At 37.0% G+C, this 25,435-nt stretch overlaps 1 protein-coding gene across 4 annotated transcripts; it reads right to left on the bottom strand.

Moving 5' to 3' along the window:
• Positions 1–309: 309 nt before the first annotated feature.
• On the bottom strand, positions 310–25,435 carry LOC127120487 (ADP-ribosylation factor-like protein 8a). Of its 4 annotated transcripts, XM_051050927.1 has the most exons (7): positions 25,338–25,435; positions 25,158–25,216; positions 24,051–24,132; positions 23,926–23,958; positions 20,959–21,080; positions 20,018–20,179; positions 19,581–19,881 (listed from the first exon to the last, which is right to left on the bottom strand). In XM_051050927.1, exons 2-7 carry the CDS (start codon positions 25,193–25,195, stop codon positions 19,764–19,766), a joined length of 555 nt encoding a protein of 184 aa, XP_050906884.1. In that variant the 5' UTR covers positions 25,196–25,216; positions 25,338–25,435; the 3' UTR covers positions 19,581–19,763. The 4 variants fall into 4 exon arrangements, with proteins under 4 accessions (XP_050906886.1, XP_050906885.1, XP_050906884.1 ...); XM_051050929.1 differs by lacking the exon at positions 19,581–19,881 and adding an exon at positions 310–610 and having other exon boundaries at positions 25,158–25,423; XM_051050928.1 differs by lacking the exons at positions 19,581–19,881; positions 20,018–20,179 and adding exons at positions 310–610; positions 747–908 and having other exon boundaries at positions 25,158–25,423.

The raw sequence follows: 25,435 nt of genomic DNA, 5'->3' as shown, positions 1-25,435 counted from the left end.
TTTTTTTTCAAAAATATAATAAACAAAAATCGTAAAAGAATATTTTTCATTTCCAAAAAACAAATTGTTTTTTAAACAATTATTTTTTATATTTTAGCAAAATATAAATTTTTTAGAAAAAAACAAAGAAACAAACTTTTTAAAGAAATGGACCCTTGCGTCCCACTTATGCCCCCCCAAACTGATAACACTAGGGAACATGACCGAAAAGTAGTCACTCAATTCTGTGACTTGGTGACTTGGTAAGAGCTTTACAAATAAGGCTTTGTGACTTGTTTTTTTTTTAACACCTCTAGAAAAAACCATCGATTCCTCTCGCAAAAGCAATTCTGTGATTTTTTAACGATATAGCTACACCGATAATACACAATGCAAAGCACCTTAGATAAGGGAAGAATAAACCAATCTGAGAGTTAGACATGCAAATGCCACTAGAAAATCCAGAAATGAGTCGCAGGGATGTTACATCAGAGTTCAAAACACAGTAGTTTCTCAGCTCTTTGATTTGGAATGCTTCACAAGCCAGTCTATAACAGAATCAATGTTGGTGGAGTTTTTGCAAGAGATCATGAAACAGCAAACTTCTCTATCAGTAATTGATTTCAGATCCCTGCACACCAGAGAGAACTCAGTACCAAACAGAGATAAATGTACAAAATTGATGGAAGGGATAAATACTAACTCCTAGTACCAATTTAATCTGTTATCGCTAGTAACAACCAGAGTGGAAGGGACGTGAATCTTACATTTGGTCGGTCAACGCTTGTTTAGAAAGAGCCCCTGCCTTGTCAATCTTGTTCCCCAACACCAATAGAGGGATACCACTCAATGATGGTTTGCTCAGCAAATCATGAAGTTCACTTCTTGATATGCTAAGATTATCTGGATCAGCAGCATCAACAACATAACTGCAGAAAAAATTATATTAAGAAACTAGCCAAGTCTCACAAATTCAGCTAATGCTTCAATCCATAGAAATTTGAGTATGATTCAACTAACAACTGTATTAGATATAAGTAGCATCCCATTTTCAACAGAAGAAATGAAATTTGCTTTGAACTAAAACCAATGAAGACTTTTTTTAATTGAGCAGCAACAAAGCACATAGAGTGAGAGTTTTAACTCTTGAAACTTTGGACCACATGTTGCAAGATAATCAAGTTCATGCACAGAAATTTCAAGAAAAATTCTCAATCTACCCACTTTACCGAGATAACCCACTTTTTCGAAAAAAATCCCAAAATACCCCATTTTTCAGGAAAATTCTCAATCTACCCCACTTTTAGGAGGAGGCGCCAATTGGATTGGCGACCCCTCTTAAAAACAACAAGGAGGCGCCAATCCAATTGGCGACTCCCTTAAAAAAGCCTCAAATGAAAAAACCTCCAACATGAAAGTTGTAGATCTTTTCAAGACAATGAATTTAGATATAAATTTTGCATCATTTGGATTTTTTATGAGAAAGTTATAGGCAGTTGAAGTTGGACTTCTGAGTTTTTCAACTATTATCTGACCTATAATGTCTTGCATTATTTCATGTGTTTCTTTTAGAGTTATGAATTTTTGTACAACATAACAACTGAAGTAGACATCTTAAATTTTCCAATGCACTTGGTCCCACCTCAAAATAATTAAAAATGAGTGAGTTAGGTCCCTGCGAAGTTGACCCAAAATTAGGGTTTCTGTCAAAATGACCTATAATGTTTTGAAATGAATGATGAGCTTCCAAGTTTCAAATGGATTTTTGATGAACATGAAAGTTGTTCATATGGCGACTGTTGTTAAAACTTGAATGGAGGCGCCAATTGGATTGACTAGGGCAGGTGCCTTAGCCAATCCAATTGGCGCCTATGTGTAGGTTTTAAAAGGAGGCGCCAACTCAATTGGAGAGTCCCTCATAAAATTCCTTTTTTGTCTTATAAATAGATGCGTTGTGTGACCTATTGTTCCACAACTCATATAATCATTTGGCTATCATGTTTGGTGTTCGTCGCCGATACGGTAAGGTGATTTATGCGAGAGACAAACCTCAATTGCTGATGTTGTTTTGGAACATCACCACGTTAGATCAACTGAAGAGGGAGCTGGTTCGATGGTTAGACGGGAAAATACCAGAAGGGGAAAAAATCAGAAGTATTGAGAGACTTGACAGTATCTTTGGTTGGGTGCGAATGAAGACTGATAAGGATGCTAGGGAAATGATGTCCGGTCGAGACGACATTAATTTGATTGTTGTAATCAGTTAGAATTATTTATGTTTTCAGATGTTTTGTACTGTTGTTGGTTATGAAACTCGTTGTAACAAGAACTTAATGATATATAATGATTGATTGTTACAGAAATACAATGTTACAAAAAGCTTAAGATCTAGATAAAATGTTACAAAAAGCTTAAGATCTAGATAAAATGTTACAAAAATCTTAAGATCTAGATGATGCTCCTTGATTGGGACAGTTGTTTTTGTTGTGTCCTGGTTGACGACAGATACTACATAATCTTATCATTTTATCTGTGGAATCCATCTCTGTTCTGATACGTGTGTTGTTTGGCCTTCCTTTCTTCTTTCTACGCATCTCTTCATTGTGCCAAACAATATCTCCTTCATATGGAGGCCAGTAATCCTCCATTGGTAGTACTGAAAAGCTTTGACTATATACATTCATGATGGTGCTGGCCTTGTACACATCAGATAAATGGGTGTAAGCGTCTTGACGAGTATAAGCGCATGCTGCAATGACATGGGAGCAAGGTATGCGGAAGGCCTGAAATTTTCCACAATCGCACCAACTTCTGTGTAGTCTAACAGCATAGGCTAAATTTGGTCTCCCCTCGTTGTTGCCCATTGTTTCCTGGACGCTGAAATTTTGTCTATGACGGTCAAACACTGTTATAGCGTGTGTCGTAGCTTTGATGCTCTCCTCTTTCATGACCTTCATGCAACACTCACTGAATACTTGTCCGGACATTAACACAATTTTTTATGCTCTCCTCCATTTGCCTATAAATTCATCCACTCCTTCAACAATTCTTCCACACCAACATTCTCACTACTTCATCTACATTACTTCTTTTACAATTTCATCTTCAACAAAATCTTCCAATTTCATCTACACCAACTCCCCAACAATATGTCTTTACTCACAATGGGCGAAGCACACAGAGGAACAGTTGCAAACATCGCAACATACGTAAGTTTTTTCTTATACTAATTTTTTATGTTTCATCTCCACCAACCCCATTTTATTTTGAAATACCAACTTAGTAAAGTGTTATATTATTTCTATTATAGGATGTATCAAGGTTTCGAACTCGAGTCCACGAATTTGTCCCAATGGACCCGATGATTCAACCTTATGTTGAACTCGCCGGTTTTGGTCACATTAGCAAGATTATGTCTTGGTCTATAGATAACAAGTTCATTCTAGCCTTATGCGAAAGATGGAGGCCAGAGACACACACATTTTGGTTTCCAACCGGTGAGTGTACCGTGACGTTAGAAGACGTCTACATGCTTTTAGAACTACGAATTGAAGGCAAAGCTGTTAATGGTAAGACCAACTATGCAAACTCAATTTGCATGGAGCTTTTAGACACTGATTTGTTAGATGATAATGCTAGAGGTCAAGGTATACTACTCTCACGCCTAAAGTCATATTATAATAGTTTATATTTAGATGAGCATTCTACCGAAGATGCTCGAATAATCAAAACTAGATGTTACATTATGTTGTTACTAGGATCCTTTTTATTTCCCGAAGGTAGTGGTTCTAGCATGCATATTATGTACTTACCTTTGTAAGAACAAAAATTGTTCTACAACAGATTCCATGATTTTGATGATAACAAAGGATGAAACCAAAAATGGCACCCTAACGAAAAGTTTCTAAGTGTGCAGGGTTCTAAGGAAAGAAGGAAGAAATCATCAGATACAGAATCATATCAGATACAAATTATCAGAAGACCAGGAGCATCTGAAGTAGAAACACGTTCAAGAAAGTCTAACTCTGAGCAAAACAACAAAATATCAGAAGCATCTGAACAAGAAGTACGCTCTAGAAGTTCTGACTCTGAACAACGGTATGTCAAACTCCAGAAGCTCTCAGCGCTATCTGAAGAAACCATCAGAACTCAAAAGAGATCAACATCAGAAGTAAGATAGCAAGATTCCAAGATTCTCAGAAACATGAAGACTCTGATCATGGATTTGCTAAATAAAGGAAGAGTAACGTTAACTTCAAATAAAGGTATGGAAATGGATTTCCTAATACAGAAAGAGACGTTAACTCTAAATTCAAATGAAAAGGAACTATATTTGGAAAGTAGTCATTCGAGGAGAGAAAGTTGTCTTGGCAAGAAGCTATATAAGTTATGGCATTAATTCAAATTATAATCCATCAACTTTAACGACTACTTCACTCCTATATAAAGGACTGCAATCAACATTGAGAGCACTACAAGAATATACTGAAACATCAACACACAAAAAACACGTTTTATTCTCTCAATCTTCACGAAGCTTTTGCTTAAAAACGTGAAACACTTTGTTCTTACTGTTGTAATATTTGCTTATCTTAGAAGCACTCTAGATTACATAAGTCTTTATCTTTGTTTTATTTCCTCAAGTGACTTTGCACAGTCTGTATACTTGAGAGGACTAAGAGATCTTTCTCTTAGACGTTGTTTGTAATCAATCTTTCAAGATTAGTGGATTAAGTCCTTGTTGAAGGCGAAATCACCTTGGCCGGGTGGACTGGAGTAGCTTTGTGTTATAAGCGAACCAGTATAAATTCCTTGTGTGATTTTCATTTTGAAAAAGCGCTTATTTTCCAAAACAATTCAAACCCCCCTTTCTTGTTTTTCTCACCTTCAATTGGTATCAGAGCTCTGGCTCTGTTATTGATTTTCTAATCAAACACTTAACAGTGTAGAGAGATCCAGAACGAGAAAAACTATGGCCCACACAAATGAAAAGGATAGTTACAATGCTAAGCCTCCTGTCTTTGATGGAGAGAAATTCGATTACTGGAAAGATAGAATTGAAAGTTTCTTTCTAGGCTATGATGCTAATCTCTGGGACATTGTCACAGATGGATACAAACCTCCTGTCACAGAGGATGGAGCTGAAGTTTCCAGAAGTAAGATGTCAGATGATCAGAAGCGAGTTTTCAAAAATCATCACAAGGCCAGAACCATACTCCTCAATGCTATATCTTACAACGAGTATGAAAAGATCACCAACAGAGAAACAGCAAAAGACATACTTGACTCTCTAAGGATGACTCATGAAGGAAACTCTCAGGTCAAAGAGACAAAGGCTCTGGCGCTTATCCAGAAATATGAAGCCTTCAAAATGGAAGATGATGAAGCCATAGAGGCAATGTTCTCTAGATTTCAAACTCTGATTGCAGGTCTCAAGGTTCTAGACAAAGGATACACAACTGCAGACCACGTCAAAAAGATAGTCAGAAGTCTGCCAAAGAAATGGAGACCCATGGTTACTGCTCTGAAGCTGTCAAAGGATCTGAACAATATCAGTCTTGAAGAACTTGTCAGTTCCCTCAGAAGCCATGAGATAGAACTAGAGGAAGATGAGCCTCAGAAAAGGAACAAGTCCGTAGCATTAAAGTCCAGATATGAAAGACGCAAACCTGACAGAACCAAAGCTCTCCAGGCAGAAACTGAAGATACTGATGACTCTGAACCAGAAGATTCTGATGATGAAGAAGAATTGTCCCTCCTGACCAGAAGAGTTAAACAACTCTGGAAAAAGAGGAACAACAACTTCAGAAGACCAAGACCCAGAGGGGATCGATCAGAATCAACCTCAAAAGGTAAAACTAACAAAGATATTACTTGTTATGAATGTAAAGAAACAGGTCACTACAGGAATGAATGCCCCAAGCTAAAGAAAGACAATTCTAGAAAAGAAAGCTTCAAGAAAAATACCTTCAGGACAAAGAAAGGATTAATGGCTACCTGGGATGATAGTGAATCTGGGTCATCAGAATCTGACTCTGATGAACAGGCCAACGTGGCACTTATGGCTACCACATCCAGGAGCAGCTCAGATGAAGAATCTGAAGAGGTATTTTTTGAACTCTCTCGATCTGATCTAGAATCATGCTTGTCAGAAACTCTTAGCTCATATCAGAAATTAAAACAAAAGCTTAAAAACATAAAAGGTTGTCTTAAAGAAAAATTTGAAGAATGTGGCAAGCTTGAGATGACAATTCTAGCGCGGGAAGATACAATCAGATCCTTAACATTAGAAAGAGATGGAGCAAAAAGAAAAAGCTTAGAATTAGAAGAAGCGCTGTCTCAAGCACCACAAACTTCAAATAAATTAATTTATGAATACGAAGAAGCCTTTCAAGAATTTCTGAAAAATGGAATAGGTAGGAGTATTATGGCATCCATGATTTATGGAGTCAGTTAGAACAATAAAAAGGGAATTGGGTATGATCCTAAGGAAGATAAAACTTCTACTAGTGACCAACTTAAATCTCCATTTTCGTATCACTATACACACACACAAGAACAAAAATTTGAAAATGCTAGAAAACCCAAAGTTATAAGAAACTCTGGGAAAACTAATCAGAAAGGACCCAAGAGATTCTGGGTACCGAAAGATAAGATTGTTTATGTTGCAGATATCCTATGCAGCAAAGTTCAGACACCAGTCATGGTACCTGGACTCTAGATGCTCGCGACACATGACGGGAAGAAAGTCTATGTTCCAAAGTCTGGAACTTAAAGACGCTGGGTTTGTAGGCTTCGGAGGAGATCAGAAAGGAAGGATCAGAGGCTCCGGAACTATTGGTAATGGTACTCTTCCCTCTATATCTGATGTCCTTTACGTAGAAGGATTAATGCATAACTTGTTATCCATAAGTCAATTAAGTGATAACAGTTATGATGTAATCTTTAATCAAAAAACATGTAAAGTCATTAATCAGAACGATGGCTCTGTCCTTTTCACAGGCAAGAGGAAAAACAACATTTATAAAATTAATCTTTCTGATTTAAAAGAACAAAATGTTAAATGTCTGATGTCGGTTCATAAAGAGCAATGGGTATGGCATAGACACTTGGGCCACATTAGCATGAGGAAACTTTCTCAGCTAAATAAACTCGAGTTAGTCAGAGGCCTACCTAAACTAAAGTTTTCTTCAGATGCTCTATGTGAGGCATGTCAGAAAGGAAAATTTTCAAAAACGTCTTTCAAAAAGAAAAATGTTGTTTCTACCTCTAAGCCTCTGGAACTTCTCCACATTGACTTATTTGGTCCTGTGAAAACAGCATCAGTCAATGGAAAGAAGTATGGACTAGTCATTGTTGATGATTATAGCCGCTGGACATGGGTGAAATTCCTAAAGCACAAGAGTGAGTCTCACTCTGTATTCACTAGTTTCTGCTCCAAAGTGCAAAAAGAATTTGACTCTAAAATTATTAGAGTCAGAAGTGATCATGGTGGGGAATTTGAAAACAAAGATTTTGAGGAATTATTTGACTCTTATGGAATATCCCATGATTTCTCCTGTCCTAGAACTCCACAACAAAATGGAGTTGTAGAGAGGAAGAATAGGACACTCCAAGAGATGGCCAGAACCATGATCAATGAAACAAATGTGGCAAAGCACTTTTGGGCAGAAGCTGTAAATACAGCGTGTTACATTCAGAATAGAATCTCTATAAGACCTATTCTGGAAAAGACTCCCTATGAACTGTGTAAAGGAAGAAAACCAAACATTTCATATTTTCATCCTTTTGGATGTTCTTGCTTTATCTTAAACACTAAAGAACATCTGAACAAGTTCGATTCCAAAGCACAGAAAGGTATTATGTTAGGATACTCAGAACGCTCTAAAGGCTACAGAGTATATAACACAGAAACCAAAATTGTGGAAGAATCAATTCATGTCAGATTTGATGATAAGCTTGACCCTGAAAAGTCAAAGCTAGTTGAAAATTTTGCAGATTTAGAAATCACTCTTGCAGGATCTGATAAAGCTCTAGAAGTAACTGTCACTCAGAACTCTGAAGAAATTAAATCCCCAGAAATCCCAAAGAAAGTTAAAAGTCGTATCAACGTATCTGAAGATTTGATTTTGGGCAACAAAGACGAACCTGTCAGAACCAGATCTACCTTCAGGACCTCTGAAGATACTCCTCTGGGACTAGTGTCTCTAATCGAGCCTACGTCCTGTGATGAAGCACTTCAAGATAACGACTGGGTGTCAGCCATGCAAGAAGAACTAGATCAATTCACAAAGAATGACGTCTGGGATCTTGTTCCCAAGCCCAGAGGCACTCACGTTATTGGAACCAGATGGGTATTCAGAAACAAGCTGAATGAGAAAGGAGAAGTCGTCAGAAATAAAGCTCGACTGGTAGCTCAAGGTTATAGTCAACAAGAAGGTATTGACTATAATGAAACCTTTGCTCCAGTCGCAAGGTTAGAATCTATTCGTCTTCTTGTATCTTTTGTTATAAACCACTCTATCAAATTATATCAAATGGATGTCAAGAGTGCATTCCTTAATGGTTATATTTCAGAAGAAGTGTATGTCAACCAACCTCCAGGTTTTGAAAATCCAAATTTTCCAGAACATGTTTTTAAACTTAAAAAATCTTTATATGGACTTAAACAAGCTCCCAGAGCTTGGTATGAACGTTTAAGCAATTTTCTTCTGGAACACAATTTTATCAGAGGGAAAGTTGACTCCACACTCTTCTGTAAAAACCTTAACAATGATCTCATGATATGCCAGATATACGTTGATGATATTATTTTTGGTTCAGTTAACGCCTCTGTTTGTCAAGAATTCTCTGAGTTAATGCAGGCAGAATTTGAAATGAGCTTAATGCAAGAACTAAAGTTCTTTCTGGGAATTCAAATTAACCAAACTTCAGAAGTTACATACGTTCATCAAAACAAATACATTAAAGATGTTCTAAATAAATTTGATATGGCTGACTGCAACTCTGCAAAAACTCCCATGCATCCGACGTGCATTCTTGAAAAGGAAGAAGTAAGCAAAAAGGTTTGTCAGAAGCTCTATCGAGGTATGATAGGCTCTCTTCTCTATCTGACTGCTACTCGTCCTGATATTCTCTTTAGTGTCTGTCTCTGTGCCAGATTCCAATCAGATCCTAGAGAATCTCATTTAACAGCAGTTAAGAGAATTCTCAAGTATCTGAAAGGAACTCCTAACCTGGGCCTGATGTATGAGAAAACATCAGAGTATAGACTTTCGGGTTACTGTGATGCAGATTATGCAGGAGATAGATTAGAACGAAAAAGCACATCTGGAAATTGCCAGCTTCTGGGAAACAATCTGATATCCTGGGCTAGCAAGAGACAGTCAACTATTGCTCTATCTACTGCAGAAGCAGAATATATCTCAGCATCACTGTGCACAACTCAGATGCTCTGGATGAAGAATCAGTTAGAAGATCTGCAAATCTTCGAGAGTAACATTCCCATCTTCTGTGATAATACTGCTGCCATTTGTCTAAGTAAGAATCCCATTTTACATTCCAGAGCTAAACACATTGAAATAAAACATCATTTTATCAGAGACTATGTTCAGAAAGGGATAGTAACATTGAAGTTCATTGATACAGATCATCAATGGGAAGATATCTTTACTAAGCCTCTAGCTGAAGATAGATTTCTTTTTATCTTAGAAAATCTGAACATTCAAAATTGCCCCGAATGAAGTATGGCTCTGAAGATGTAAAATGAGACTCTGACATAAACAAATGTGCTTCTGCCTCTGACTCTGATACTTCTACCAGTTAAGAAGATATCTGAGTTAGAAATCTCCAGGAACCAATCCTTTGGTATTCCTGAAGATCAGATACATCAAAACACGTGGAGCACTTAGCGTCTAACCCTAGAACTTCTAGACAGCTGTCCAGAAGAAAAATCAAGGGCAAACGTTTAAGATCTCCTCGAGCAGTGTGCATACTGTTGGGATTAGACATTCATTAATGAGCCTTAATCATTTTTCCCCCAAGCGTGCTAACTTGTGTTTTGTGCCAACGCTGAATTGTGTGTCGTTTTGCATGTGTTTTTCGTTTAGGGTATTTAAACACTCCTCTCACATTTCACACACTTATCACTCTCACTCACTCTCAAACCCTCTCTGAAGCATTTCTACAAACTCTTCATCTTCATCTTTTTCTTCATCAACTATGGATGCTCAACAACAACAAGTTTTCAACTTTTCTCAACAAATGGAATCCAACACCACTGCCCAAAGTTCAAGCATTTCCACTCCAACAGTTACAGGCGTTTCCATTACTCCAGTGTACAAGGAACCCCATGTTCTTGATCGTCAACCTCATATCAACCTAGCAACCCCCTTTGAGGGACTGGAAGTGTTATGTGAAACACTGGTGGACTTCGACAACATGAGGAGAAATGGAGTAGATCTTACTGAAGAACTCCGTCAACAAGGGTGGGAAAACTACTTTCAAAGGCTTTATGGTCCTGTTTACCCAAATCTCATCAAAGAATTCTGGAGATTTGCTGACGCTGATGACCATTTCATCGTCTCCTTCGTATTGGGGGTAAAGATAGTAATTACTGAAAAGTCAATTGCTTCTTTATTGAACATGGAGAAAGATGGAGGAATAAGGATTTACAACATCAACCCTAGGTCAAGGCGCGTTGCTCAGGAAATAAATCCAACCTTTTTCAAACTCAACACTGAAGGCAATCCTTCAAAGAACAAAGAACTTCATCAGAACCTCATAGTATGGCTCAAGATCATTCTGGGAACCATTCATCATCGCCCAGCATCAAACTCTTCTGACTACATCAATACAGATCAGAAGTGCATTCTGTATTGCATTCACAAGGGTTTGAAGCTCTGCCTTCCTGCACTACTCTTCAAATATCTCAGAGACTCTGTAAGGGAGACAAGAAACAACATGAAACCCAGAACCTACATCCCCCTGGGAAGACTTCTGTCTGATGTCTTCATCGAAAATGGGCTTGTAGATCATCTGGAGAAGAACAAGCTTATGGAAGATCTGGCAATAGATACTGGAAGGCCTCTGAACGCCAGAAATCTCAAGAGCATGGGAATCTTGAAGAAAATTCAAGTCAGACCCACGATGGACACCTCCTGGGACGCCTTGAAAAATCAGAGGAAGCTGCCCCATGGTCTTGCAAGGTTCTATAAGAATGAACCCATAGACGTTATCCTCTTCTATATGCAGCGTCTGAAGGATGAAGGAGTCGACATCTCCGACTTCAGACTGGATGACTGTCTAGATTCAGAAGAAGATTTTGTCAGGTTCAAAAGAGGTCCCTCTTCAAAGAAGTCTTCAAAGGCAAAGAGAGCAAGGCTAGGAGAAACTTCTGGAACCAGATCTCCAGCGCCTCTGCAAGTAACTACTGGTACGTCTGCTCCCTCTATTCCCTCTGAACCTCTTGTGGCTTCCTCCTCTAATCCTCTCCCAACACCACCTATATACACATCCTCTGAAACCCCACCTTCTACAACCAGAACCTCACAACCTCTACCCAAAGTTAATCTTGCCCATACATCACTACCTCTATCTGAAGCTGAAGAAATGAACCAAACCACTTCCTCTTCATCATCTTCAGACCCAGAATCACCTCCATACCTTATCCTCTCCTCTGACCCAGAATACTCTGACCCTAACTCTCCAACCCTAGCCCAAATTCAGGCTCAAAACCTCGCTTCACAACAACCAACACAATCTGAAGTAACTTCACCTCCCCCAGAATAAACAACCAACATCCCTTCTGAAGACCAACCTTCTGAAGCTCAACCCTCTGACCTACACACCTCTGATATCACCCCTCCAAACACCTCAGCTGAACCTGAACCTCTAACATTAAACCTTAGCCCTCCAACCTCTTCACCTCAAACCTCTGAAACTAACCTTTCCGTACCTACCCTTGAGGAAGCCATAATGCTGGTCGCAGGGGCTTCAGTACAAAAGGTCAAGTTTCTGACCATTAACTCTGAAGTCAGTGATGATCCTGACTCTGTAAGGACACACTGGAACAGAGTCATTGGCTGGATGACCTCTGAGGCTTTTAAACTGAAGAACATCTTTGAGCAAGTCAGAAATGGCTACATCAGAGATGCTGAGGCAAGACTATAGGAGAGACTTGCTAGAGAAGCTGAAGAGGAAGCCAGAAGGCTGGAGGAAGAAAGAGCAAGGGAAGCTGAAATCCTAAGGGCAAAGGAAGCTGAAGCTAAAGCTCTGGCCGATGCTGCTGCTGCTGCCGAAGCTCAAGCACAGGCTACTGCCGAAGCTCAAGCACTGGCTGCTGCTGAAGCTGAAGCAAAGGCCGCTGCTGAAGCACAGCAGGCTCTGACTCAGGGGGAATCCTCATCTGTTGTTCCTATGGTTCTCCAGACGCTGGAAGAACTGAAGAAAGATCAGAAGGAACTCCGTGCCAGAGAATGCCTCCGCCTCCCAACCCCTAGGCACTTAGGATTTTGTTTGCTTGTTGTTTTGCTTTCTTTGTTTCTGATGTTTACTTGTTCTTTTTGACCCTGTCTCTGTTGCCTTTTTATCTGAATACAATGTTTTTCTCTTGAATTATTTTTTGCTATGTCTTTTTGATTCTGACAAAAAGGGGGAAAAGTCATTAATAGCTCTGATGAAAATACTGTCTAAATACCTTAAGCACTCTGCAACATATTTTTCTTAAAAATAAATTTATCTAACACTAGACTTAAGAAATTGCAGAAGGTATCAAGAAACCTCATTGCTTGGAAGCTCTGGTAAGAACTTCTGAACTCCCTAGCCTATCTCAGGGGGAGCTCTTGTCTATCTGATCTGATATTGTTTATGTTTCATCTGCTAATTAAGTTTGTTTTGTCATCATCAAAAAGGGGGAGATTGTAAGAACAAAAATTGTTCTACAACAGATTCCATGATTTTGATGATAACAAAGGATGAAACCAAAAATGGCACCCTAACGAAAAGTTTCTAAGTGTGCAGGGTTCTAAGGAAAGAAGGAAGAAATCATCAGATACAGAATCATATCAGATACAAATTATCAGAAGACCAGGAGCATCTGAAGTAGAAACACGTTCAAGAAAGTCTAACTCTGAGCAAAACAGCAAAATATCAGAAGCATCTGAACAAGAAGTACGCTCTAGAAGTTCTGACTCTGAACAACGGTATGTCAAACTCCAGAAGCTCTCAGCGCTATCTGAAGAAACCATCAGAACTCAAAAGAGATCAACATCAGAAGTAAGATAGCAAGATTCCAAGATTCTCAGAAACATGAAGACTCTGATCATGGATTTGCTAAATAAAGGAAGAGTAACGTTAACTTCAAATAAAGGTATGGAAATGGATTTCCTAATACAGAAAGAGACGTTAACTCTAAATTCAAATGAAAAGGAACTATATTTGGAAAGTAGTCATTCGAGGAGAGAAAGTTGTCTTGGCAAGAAGCTATATAAGTTATGGCATTAATTCAAATTATAATCCATCAACTTTAACGACTACTTCACTCCTATATAAAGGACTGCAATCAACATTGAGAGCACTACAAGAATATACTGAAACATCAACACACAAAAAACACGTTTTATTCTCTCAATCTTCACGAAGCTTTTGCTTAAAAATGTGAAACACTTTGTTCTTACTGTTGTAATATTTGCTTATCTTAGAAGCACTCTAGATTACATAAGTCTTTATCTTTGTTTTATTTCCTCAAGTGACTTTGCACAGTCTGTATACTTGAGAGGACTAAGAGATCTTTCTCTTAGACGTTGTTTGTAATCAATCTTTCAAGATTAGTGGATTAAGTCCTTGTTGAAGGCGAAATCACCTTGGCCGGGTGGACTGGAGTAGCTTTGTGTTATAAGCGAACCAGTATAAATTCCTTGTGTGATTTTCATTTTGAAAAAGCGCTTATTTTCCAAAACAATTCAAACCCCCCTTTCTTGTTTTTCTCACCTTCAACCTTTACTTAGACATATAGATAGAATAGGTAGTTACAGTTGGGGATCCGCATGTCTAGCCTATCTCTATAGTTCGTTGTGCAAAAACTCCCACAAAGACACATCGACATTTTCTGGATGTGCTATTTTGCTACAAGCATGGGGATGGTCAAGACTACCGTCTCTAGCACCGGTCAATAACAACCCCTGCACTTTTCCATATGCAAAAAAGTAAGTTGTTTAAATTGCTATATCTTTACTTACTTCCTTACAGTTTAGTACCCATAACTAATTTCTTTTAACTTTTTGGTGTAGATGGTCGGCACGTGGTATGAATTACAGCAGATGTCCGAGACACTGTATTACTCAGTATCGCAACCTGTTGGATCACCTTCGACCGACAGACGTAAGCAAAATAACCTCATTAATTCGTCATATTATGTTGACTTTTTTCTACATTCATTTAAATCCTATCGTCTTTAAAATTTCAGTTCATTTGGCGTCCATACCTTAATATGGATCACGAGCATCAGGTCAACCCTGAAGACGCAGCCGTATGGACAGCATGCACACCGATAATACGGTTCACAACAGTGGAGATGCACAACACCGATCGTGTGAAGCTGCAGTTCGGTATGGTCCAGAATATCCCAGACCCCCCAGCTAGCCTAGGAGAATGGCATATGCGTAAAGTGAACGACCAATGGAACTACAACCCTTGGCAAACCTTCACAAGATCAGAGTGTCGCAAGTGGAAGCACCGTCATGACCATGTCTTAACTGGCGCAGTCATGCCAAATGAGGTAAAACCAAGTCGTACTTATATGGCTTGGTACAGATCGGTTGGATTTCAATTCATCGCCGATGATATGTACCTCTACGACCCATGCCAGACAAGTTACACACAAGAAGGATCAACATCTAACCCCCAACAATATTCTCAGCCCGGTTACTCACAACCACATATCCGTCAAACTTTCCGTTCCACAAACACACAAACATACAACCAAAACATGCCATTCACCCAACCCCAATACCAAGAACATCCCCCATACCACCACCAACAAATGGACCATCAACCTCAGACCGAACATCGCTTCGCACCCACACCATCACCCTACCAAAGTCGCCTTAGCCAAAACACTAACCGCCCCATCACCTACCGTAGCCAAGTACCCCAAACATCACAATACCAAAACATCCCACAACCATATCTCTTCCAAACACCCCAGCAACCTTTCCAACCTTTCCTAGACCCATCATTATCACCCATGTCTCCCTTCAACCGTCCCGGTCGCCCATCCATGAGTCAACCACACCCCAACTTCTCTGGCATGGGTCATGAGCTCAGCTACGCCGGTACACCATCATTGAATACTGAAGACTATGCTGAGTTGGCTGAATACCTCAACGGATCTTCTCCTGCAGGAGGTAATGACGCTCCTGGACCATCAGATGAACAAACACCGGTGCAGAATCATCAACGTGGGTTAGGGCCAAGGGTTAGGGTAGCTAGGGGATGTGGGACCGGAGGTCGGTTAGGTGATTCCGGTCATCACCATTAGGATTCTTTGTGTAAAATCCAAATTTTATTAATATCAATTCGTATTATATCAAATTTATCTTTGTGTAAACTCCTAACATTAGGTTTCTTTGTCTAAACTCCATTTTGGCAAAATTCACATACACATGTTTTGACTGAAACTTCATTGAGATGTCTACTTAAATTGTTATGTTGGACAAAATTTCATAATTCTAAAATAAACACATATGATAATACAAAACATTATAGGTCAGATAACAATTGAAATGTCAAAGAGTCCAAGTTCAAGTGCCCATACCTTTCTCATAAAAAATGCAAATGATGCAAAAAAATTGTCCAAATTCATTATCTTGAAAAGATCTAAAACTTTTATGTTGAAGGTTTTGTCATTTGAGGCTTTTATCATTCAAACAGAAGGGCTTGAATTTGGTCCCTTTTGGCAAAATTCACATACACATGTTTTGACAGAAACCCTAATTTTAGGTCAAGTTCGCAAGGACCTAACTCACTCATTTTTAATTATTTTGATGTGGGACCAAGTGCATTGGAAAATTTAAGATCTCTACTTCAGTTGTTATGTTGGACAAAAATTCATAACTCTAACACAAACACATGCAATAATACAAAACATTATAGGTCAGATAACAATTGAAATGTCAAAGAGTCCAAGTTCAGGTGCCCATACCTTTCTCATAAAAATTGCAAATGATACAAAACTTTAGTCCAAATTCATTATCTTGAAAAGATCTACAACTTTTATGTTGAAGGTTTTGTCATTTGAGGATTTTATCATTCAAACAGAAGGGCTTGAAGTTGGTCCCTTTTGGCAAAATTCACATACACATGTTTTGACAGAAACCCTAATTTTGGGTCAAAGTTCGCAAGGACCTAACTCACTCATTTTTAATTATTTTGAGGTAGGACAAAGTGCATTGGAAAATTTAAGATGTCTACTTCAAATGTTATGTTGGACAAAAATTCATATTCCTAAAAGAAACACATGAAATAATGCAAGACATTATAGGTCAGATAACAGTTGAAAAACTCAGAAGTCCAACTTCAACTGCCCATAACTTTCTCATAAAAAATCCAAATGATGCAAAATTTATATCCAAATTCATTTTCTTGAAAAGATCTACAACTTTCATGTTGGAGGTTTTTTCATTTGAGGCTTTTTTAAGGGAGTCGCCAATTGGATTGGCGCCTCCTCTTAAAAAATACACATAGGCGCCAATTGGATTGGCTAGGGCAGGTGCCCTAGCCAATCCAATTGGCGCCTCCTTGTAATTTTTAAGAGGGGTCGCCAATCCAATTGGCGCCTCCTCCTAAAAGTGGGGTATTTTGGGAATTTTTCTGAAAAATGGAGTATTTTGGGAATTTTTTCGAAAAAGTGGGTTATCTCGGTAAATTTGCCCTTTTTGTGTATCTTATTATTCATGTAAGAAAAAAGTGGTAATAAATAAAGTGACCCAAATTAGAATTTTGTTCGCTAGTCTCATTGATCTATGCCATTGAACAAAGTCATTTTCTCCCCCTTTTCTCTTCACAATTACAAATAAATACAAGACTTATTTTATTTTTTAAAATCACATAGTTTCATAAGATACTTTTAACTTTAGTCTTTTGTAAAAAAAAAATTAGTTAATTTAAATTTTGTAAAAAAAACTCTCTCAATTTTAATTCATCCCTATTATTCTTTGAGATGTTCCATATATTTTAACAAAAACCCGTGAGAATCTATTTGTCCATTATTCTTTAAAGAAAAAAAATTAAATATAAATAAAATTCTGAATTTGTATAAAATATAATCCATTCACATTTTTACTATCCGCACAATAACAATATTAAATCAAATAATAAACTATTAATAAAGAAAATTACATTTTTCATCCTTTTCATTAATTCATGAAAAGATAACAAAATAACATTAAAATAAATAATATACTATGCACCCAGAAAAAAAATGTACAATGTCGTATCTTTCGAAATCTTAATAAAAGAGGTTGATTTGATCGGTTTCAATTTTCAAGAGAGATGAAGGTGCAATTCCTTTTTATATGACTTTTGAAGGCAACAATACAACAATGAAATTTTGACCTAAATTAAAGAAATTATATTAATAAAAGAAGATTTCAAGAAAAGAAAAAAAAAAAGTTTATAGTTCTTAGATTCTTCTTGTATGTACCTCTACAACCCTTTTAACGATTGTATGAACCCTTAACCTTAAAGATTGTATGAATCAAAGACGGTAATGTTGCAGCAATATAATTAATAGGTATCGACAAGGTTTTTAATATCATGTCTCTTTAAGTAGTTTGAAATCCTATGATATTAACTATATTATACATTGAAAAATAAAAGTAAAAATGTTATAAACTTATGTGTGGATTATAGTCATTATGAGTTCTATTTCACTCTCCTGAAATATTATTACCAAGCTCAACACGACTTTCTCTCTCGAGCATCTATGTAATCTAGAGTATTTTATAAGTGTTGCAAGTTTTCCCTATGTTTGTGTGTGGCTATGTGTGAGTGAAGGGGGTTATTAGAGATATGTTAGCTAGATCCAATTTTCAGGTTTCCATTGGACCTAACTATAACAATTATTCAAGTTAGATATCTGATAAATATTACATGGTAGTATGTAATAGAAAACATGTTACAGCAGGTAATGTTACATGTCAGTATGTAATAGAAAACATGTTACAGCAGCTAAACTGTTTGTATCTATAAATGCAAACAATTTTTCTATCTTGTAATTAACTTTTCATAAATGAAAAATGAGTTATTACAAAAAAAAAAAAATTGTTACTCTCTCTACACTTTCTATTAAGATATGAATTATTTATTATGTTTTAGTTGTACTTCGAACTTTACTTCTCAAAGTTACAATTGAACATTAAGCACATGCAGTGAAAAATGGCTTCTAATTTAAAAAGAAGATCAGATTAACACGATTTAATGACTTTTCAAAGGATTATACAAAACCAAACCAACATTATCAAGATTGAATAAGATTCATAATCATCACACAATCTAATTTAGAGAAGCTTAACTCTTCATAGCTAAAATTACAATACCAATTGGATAATAAAGAAGAATAGCATATGGATTCATATTCCATTGAAGGATTGACCTCCAATGCTCTCAAAATAACACTTTGATGCTGTAAAATCGTATTCCAGTGTCAAATTTCGTAATCCTTGTGAAAGTGCAAAATTTTTTCTTTTAAATATGTTCGAATGGACCAGAACGCATTAAAAAAATGTCCAAAAAGGTGACTATCGCGCGCACGATGAAACTTTTAATGTCATATCGCATACGCGATGTTAGATATGATTATTTCCGAAACTTCACCCTTTTTTACTACTTGTTCACTCAAAATTTCACTAATACACAATTTGCACACTTAATTATGTTTTCTTCATTATTTGATCACTCCCTCTCATATTTACTCACCTTTCATCGATAACTTTGAATTTATCAACTACATTTTATATAGTCATGAATTGAACAAATTATTTACTTATTAGATGTTCTGGATGAATTATAAATCGGCAGATCTAATTGTCACCTCTAATTTATATAGATTATTTAAAATCAGTGCCTAATAATTTCTGAAATAAATGAGTTCCCTAAAAGCTTCGAAAATTTAAAATTTGAGACCAAAGAGCCCCAATGTTTTTAAAAAGTATTTTCATAATGTGTTTTGGAAAAAGAAAGTTTACAAAATTATAAGTTTGGCAATCAGGAATACAAAAGCAAATTTTTAATATTTTTTTTTCAAAAATATAATAAACAAAAATCGTAAAAGAATATTTTTCATTTCCAAAAAACAAATTGTTTTTTAAACAATTATTTTTTATATTTTAGCAAAATATAAATTTTTTAGAAAAAAACAAAGAAACAAACTTTTTAAAGAAATGGACCCTTGCGTCCCACTTATGCCCCCCCAAACTGATAACACTAGGGAACATGACCGAAAAGTAGTCACTCAATTCTGTGACTTGGTGACTTGGTAAGAGCTTTACAAATAAGGCTTTGTGACTTGTTTTTTTTTTAACACCTCTAGAAAAAACCATCGATTCCTCTCGCAAAAGCAATTCTGTGATTTTTTAACGATATAGCTACACCGATAATACACAATGCAAAGCACCTTAGATAAGGGAAGAATAAACCAATCTGAGAGTTAGACATGCAAATGCCACTAGAAAATCCAGAAATGAGTCGCAGGGATGTTACATCAGAGTTCAAAACACAGTAGTTTCTCAGCTCTTTGATTTGGAATGCTTCACAAGCCAGTCTATAACAGAATCAATGTTGGTGGAGTTTTTGCAAGAGATCATGAAACAGCAAACTTCTCTATCAGTAATTGATTTCAGATCCCTGCACACCAGAGAGAACTCAGTACCAAACAGAGATAAATGTACAAAATTGATGGAAGGGATAAATACTAACTCCTAGTACCAATTTAATCTGTTATCGCTAGTAACAACCAGAGTGGAAGGGACGTGAATCTTACATTTGGTCGGTCAACGCTTGTTTAGAAAGAGCCCCTGCCTTGTCAATCTTGTTCCCCAACACCAATAGAGGGATACCACTCAATGATGGTTTGCTCAGCAAATCATGAAGTTCACTTCTTGATATGCTAAGATTATCTGGATCAGCAGCATCAACAACATAACTGCAGAAAAAATTATATTAAGAAACTAGCCAAGTCTCACAAATTCAGCTAATGCTTCAATCCATAGAAATTTGAGTATGATTCAACTAACAACTGTATTAGATATAAGTAGCATCCCATTTTCAACAGAAGAAATGAAATTTGCTTTGAACTAAAACCAATGAAGACTTTTTTTAATTGAGCAGCAACAAAGCACATAGAGTGAGAGTTTTAACTCTTGAAACTTTGGACCACATGTTGCAAGATAATCAAGTTCATGCACAGAAATTTCAAGAAGCTAATACTCACTTCCTTGCTTGAGACAGAGACAATACTGGAAGAAGGCAATAATGAAATCAATTTATACATGCAAATATTTTGACGCTTTTTCATAAGGGCAGTATTTCTCAACATATAAAAACATCAGGAAAGAGCTCTTTACTCAGCGGGAATCTAAACAACCAGTATTTAAGCATAACTATGTTTGTGTTCATGCGAGAAAAATAACTAAGCAATGGGTTATAATCTGCTGGCTATAGAACAACTACAAAACCTAAAACAAATAGCTAGGGACATCAATCATCAAGAACAAATTAAGTCTTTAGGCACGCCTCAGATGATTGTTTGGCAATATTTCAATCACGTAGACAATATTATACACATATAAGTTGATCATATACACAACATTACAAATAAAAGGTTATCAGTTAAATATGCATCCATAAATGTATGAGTGTATGTATGGGAATCACACACATATATATTCAAAGCTAGAAGAAAATAAGAAGTTTGTTCCATACACAATAGCAGAAACCGCACGGCAGTAGCGTTCCCACATGCTACGGAACCTAGGTTGCCCTCCAAGATCCCATAGCTTAATTGTAACATTGCCTTTTGTTACTTTCCTCATATTGAATCCCACCTGGAATCAGATAACAATAGATTGATTTGAAATATTGCCCTTGAGAGATAGTAAACTTCATACATCAAACTGTTACAAACCCAAGAGAATGATAAAAAGTAGGATGAGAACATAGAAATTTAAGAAACTTCCTCTGTACTATTGATTGAAATGGCAGGGTCTATGTTAAGAATGTGTGATTGCGGAAAAATCTCCTTATAAAAGGGCAGAACTACTTTTCTATATTATTAAAACAGGATCTATGTTCTCAAATTCTACTTAAATCCTATACTGCACCATCTTGCAACTATGACTGTTGTACCTAAATTAATTAAACTGGTCCTTCTAACTACTAAAATAACTGCCAGTGTTATTAACTGTGGATTGCGGAAAATAACAGATTGTTCAAATTCTACTAAGTAGCACTGCTATAGCAAATTATATTTTGTATTAAATGGCCTATTGCAGAATAATAGTGATTTTATCACCCCCGTCTGTATCAAATGACTCAGCTCCTTCCAGCGACCACTTGCTTCTCGTATGCACCTTCAATACCTTCCCTACTGACTGCTGTCTGCTTACTCTGCCTGTCACAAACGTTTACATGTAGAACTTAAATATAAACCTTGTCCTCAAGGTTGAAATGGGGATATAGCTCCTGGATAAACCATGTAGGCCCTTTTTCTGGCCTGCGGGCCTCTGCACCAGAATCTGCTCTACTATAATCAGATCAGACCACTGTGCAGAATGTGGCGCTTCCTCTTGATGTTAGTGGATAACACGGTTCCCACCTCCTGGTGCCCCACGACATTCATCAGCAAGAATACACGAAATAGGGTGAGTTTGATATTGCTCAGGTAGCTGCAGTTTGAATACAACAGAACCTCTTTGTTTGAAGACAACAAAGAACATCCTGCACTATATTTTGGTTGTACATGCCACTCGTATCGACCCCTGCCTTGCATTCCCAATATAGCCTACTTGGATGCTAGTAGATTTTGCATGTTGGTCTGGATAATGCCCCATAAGCTTTTGATCCATCGCCAAATGATGTTTAAGTTGATGTAACACTCCATTTATTTATATCAAGTCTCTTGCAAACACTAAAACTACTGCAAGTGTGCAACCACATAAACCACGTTGAATGATGTATAACCTGCTGCCCTATGAAAGTTGGTATTATACCAACACTCTGCCCAAGTAAGGAAAAAACTCCAAACTCTTTGCTGTTCTGAAGTGAAACATAGCAAATGGGTCTCTAATGTCTGATTGATTACTTCTGCCTGCCCAACTGAGTCAACATAGTTCCCTGTATTGAAAATCTCTCCTGCCAGAATTTGCTCATGAATGTAGCTCCCGTCACTTAACAATCGAGATAGGAATCCCAAGTATCCAAACTAACTCTCGTGCGAAAATGTATACCGCAATTCTTGCTGAATAGGAGTATTTTAATGCAATGAAATAGTCATACTTAACTTGTAAACAACCAGTCAACAACCAATATGGAATCATATCCTAGGACCTAGACAACCTGAATAAATTGCATACGGAGTTCTCCGCAAATAGCTCTGGGAATGGATATTATGCAGTGTTTATAACAAGCTTGCAGGAGACACATCTTTATACTTATTGTACTCACAAGAATGGCAGGTAGCACAACAATTAGTATTGGCCTGTTTCATCCCCAATGACTCACCAATTGTGCTAACATTTTGTAGTTCCTGTAAATCAATATGTCTAAAAACGGGAATAGTGTGGAATCTAACCAATAATTTGGAAATCCAAGCACAAGAGTCTGTTAAAACCATCCTACCCTTGCAGTGCAAGTTTCCCTATTCGTTAGTAGTAGAGGCAATGTGAATTAGGGTCATTCTTGAGGTCGTCCAGAATTTTTCTCAAGGTCTTATCTACCTGAACTCCTCAGTCATGAACCGGTGATACTGGATATAAGATCGAAAGATGGCCTGCATCTCCTTAACCTCTTCTCTATGAAATAGTGCATCTACCACCTTGTTAGAGGTGTGCAATTCCACTTTTTTACCCAAAACCCAGTTCATTGTTGTCACTCAGAGACCCCTGACCATTCCCACTCTACTCCATCCGCCATCATTGTCCTCAAGTGGCAATCAATCCATCCTTAGAGTTATCGCTGGTTTCATCACTGTCTTCCAAAACCAACCCAACTTTTTCCATCTAACGAGCCATAAGCCCCTTGATGCTAATATTCTATGGTGGGTTGTCATACTCTGTCAAAAGTCTGCCAAGTGCTAATTGGGTGAGCCATTGTTGACCACCTCTATGATACTAACTACTTCCATTGATGGTTCAAGGGCTTCAATGAGCGCCTCGATGTTATCCAGTGTCCTCAGATCAGAAAAATTGAACCACTTGTTAAGAAGCCAAGAGAGTAATAAGAATTAGGATGAAGATAGATTGCAAGTTTAGAAGATCCTCTGTATTATTGATTGAATAGACAAGGTCAAGACTCAAGACAACTCAAGACAACTCAAGACAACTCAAGACAACCTACGAAGGGAGATTTCCTTTGTTATACGTCAGGACCTTCTAATATTATTTTCTCCCGTAGCCCTTTTTATCATATACTAGTACCCTATTGTCGTGTCACTAAGACAACTGTACCCTAATGAATCCTACTTATCCTCCTAAGTCCTAACAACTACAATAATAAACTATTCTAAAACACCCAAAGTTGTATTTGCTCTATGAACTCCTTTCCACTACCTCTTCTTTCTTCTACACACATTCAAACTCTTCCCTCCCTACTGCTGCCCCATTCGCTAAAGGCCTAACACAAACAAATAGAGGAAGAAGCGATAACTAAAAGCATTTGGTGAGCATAACTTACGGTAGGAATCATGTCCTCGCTGTATCCACCGGTCTATAAGCAATATAAAAAAATCAGTTAGTGAAGCGGACCCGAAGTATAAATTAAACAAAAAAAGAGAAAATTAACATGATTACTGTACTTACAGCAACAACATTTACAAGGGAAGTCTTTCCAGCATTCTGCAGTCCTATAAGAGATAACTCCATTTCCTGCTTGAAGAAAAGGCTGCAATCAAATCAAATTTAAAACATAATAAGCTTGTGCCTTTAGAAGAAAGCAATCCACTTAGCACAGGGGATGCATATATACATCAGACAAAACCAAAAATATAAAATTCAACTTCTAAGTACAATCTAAAACTGAAACTTTAGTGTTGTGAAAAGAGAAAGCAGACTTAATGCAACCAAACGCCCTTTAGTAAAGAATAATATTGTTTAGCACCAATGGTGAACTTGGAAGAGCTTATTTACAGCATATTTGAGCTTAACTTAAGATATTAGCACTTGTATAAGTGCTCTAGGGAGCATATGACATGTCCATGAGATGTTCTCAGCTTATTGGTTTGCCATGATAGTTTTATCAAAACAACATATGACTTGCATGAATACAGTTTGACCACATTCTCTCTTTGACTATTGAAATTAGTTTATACACAAAGGCTTATATAATAAGCATTTATTGAAAAAGTTCAATTATATGATAAGCACTTATTTAATAAGCGCTTAATCAAGCTTATTACCCAATTGCACCCCAAAATAATCCATCTGCAAACAGGAGATTCATCTATTTGAATTCCATGATCTATCCATCGTAACTACATCCATTTTTATTCTGTACAGCAGCTAGCCTCACTCATCCAAGGCTTGGAACATGTCGATAACTTCAAAATCTATAGTAAGTCACTTGAAATCAAACGAATTTCAAATCATATCAACTGTGAAAACGTTTTACAAATCATGAAATATATCCAAAACTGAACGCCTTCAATATTATTACAAGAAAATGCACCAAAACCTAAGAATAATACAAACAAACAAATAAAAACATAACTCCTTCAACAATCAGTAAATTCCGCCCCGAATTACTCACGCAATACAAATTTCAAAATTCAAACCATCTAAACAGCTCACAAACAAAAAACGTAATAACAATTACAATAGCGTAGAACTACAAGAACCTAATTCTTAAAAAATAATAAAATAAAATACAAGAACCAAATTCTTCAATGACAATGAATGAAAAAAGCTTACCTGCGTAACCAATTCAAAAAAGCTTCCCACAATCCCATTGCTTTTTCCCGAACTTAATTCTGATGACGAAACAATCGATCGAAAGAAAGAAGAAAAAAATCAGATCTACGAATTCTCTCTTCTAACAAAACGAGAGAGAAAGAGAGATATTTTCTAGAAGCTTCGCTGAATCCAATTCACCTTTCGTTCTTCACACAAACCTCCTCCCTCTCTGTTCCCTCCTTTTGCACTGTTTTACCGCACTCATATATCAAATCAATTCCGAAACTTTATTTATT

This window comes from Lathyrus oleraceus, chromosome 2 (assembly GCF_024323335.1).
Source record: "Lathyrus oleraceus cultivar Zhongwan6 chromosome 2, CAAS_Psat_ZW6_1.0, whole genome shotgun sequence".
Classification (NCBI taxonomy): domain Eukaryota; kingdom Viridiplantae; phylum Streptophyta; class Magnoliopsida; order Fabales; family Fabaceae; genus Lathyrus; species Lathyrus oleraceus.
The sequence above is the reverse complement of the archived record's forward strand: the minus strand, read 5'-3'. Positions and strand labels throughout refer to the sequence as shown.

Bases quoted from the DNA above. Each gene is read 5' to 3' on its own strand.
- LOC127120487 (XM_051050927.1), bottom strand. From the start codon at position 25,195: ATGGGATTGTGGGAAGCTTTTTTGAATTGGTTACGCAG. The intron at 21,081-23,925 runs GTAAGTTATGCT...ATCTGATTCCAG, and splicing joins GCGAGGACATGATTCCTACC to GTGGGATTCAATATGAGGAA. The intron at 20,180-20,958 runs GTATGGAACAAA...TTTTTTCTGCAG, and splicing joins CGTGCGGTTTCTGCTATTGT to TTATGTTGTTGATGCTGCTG.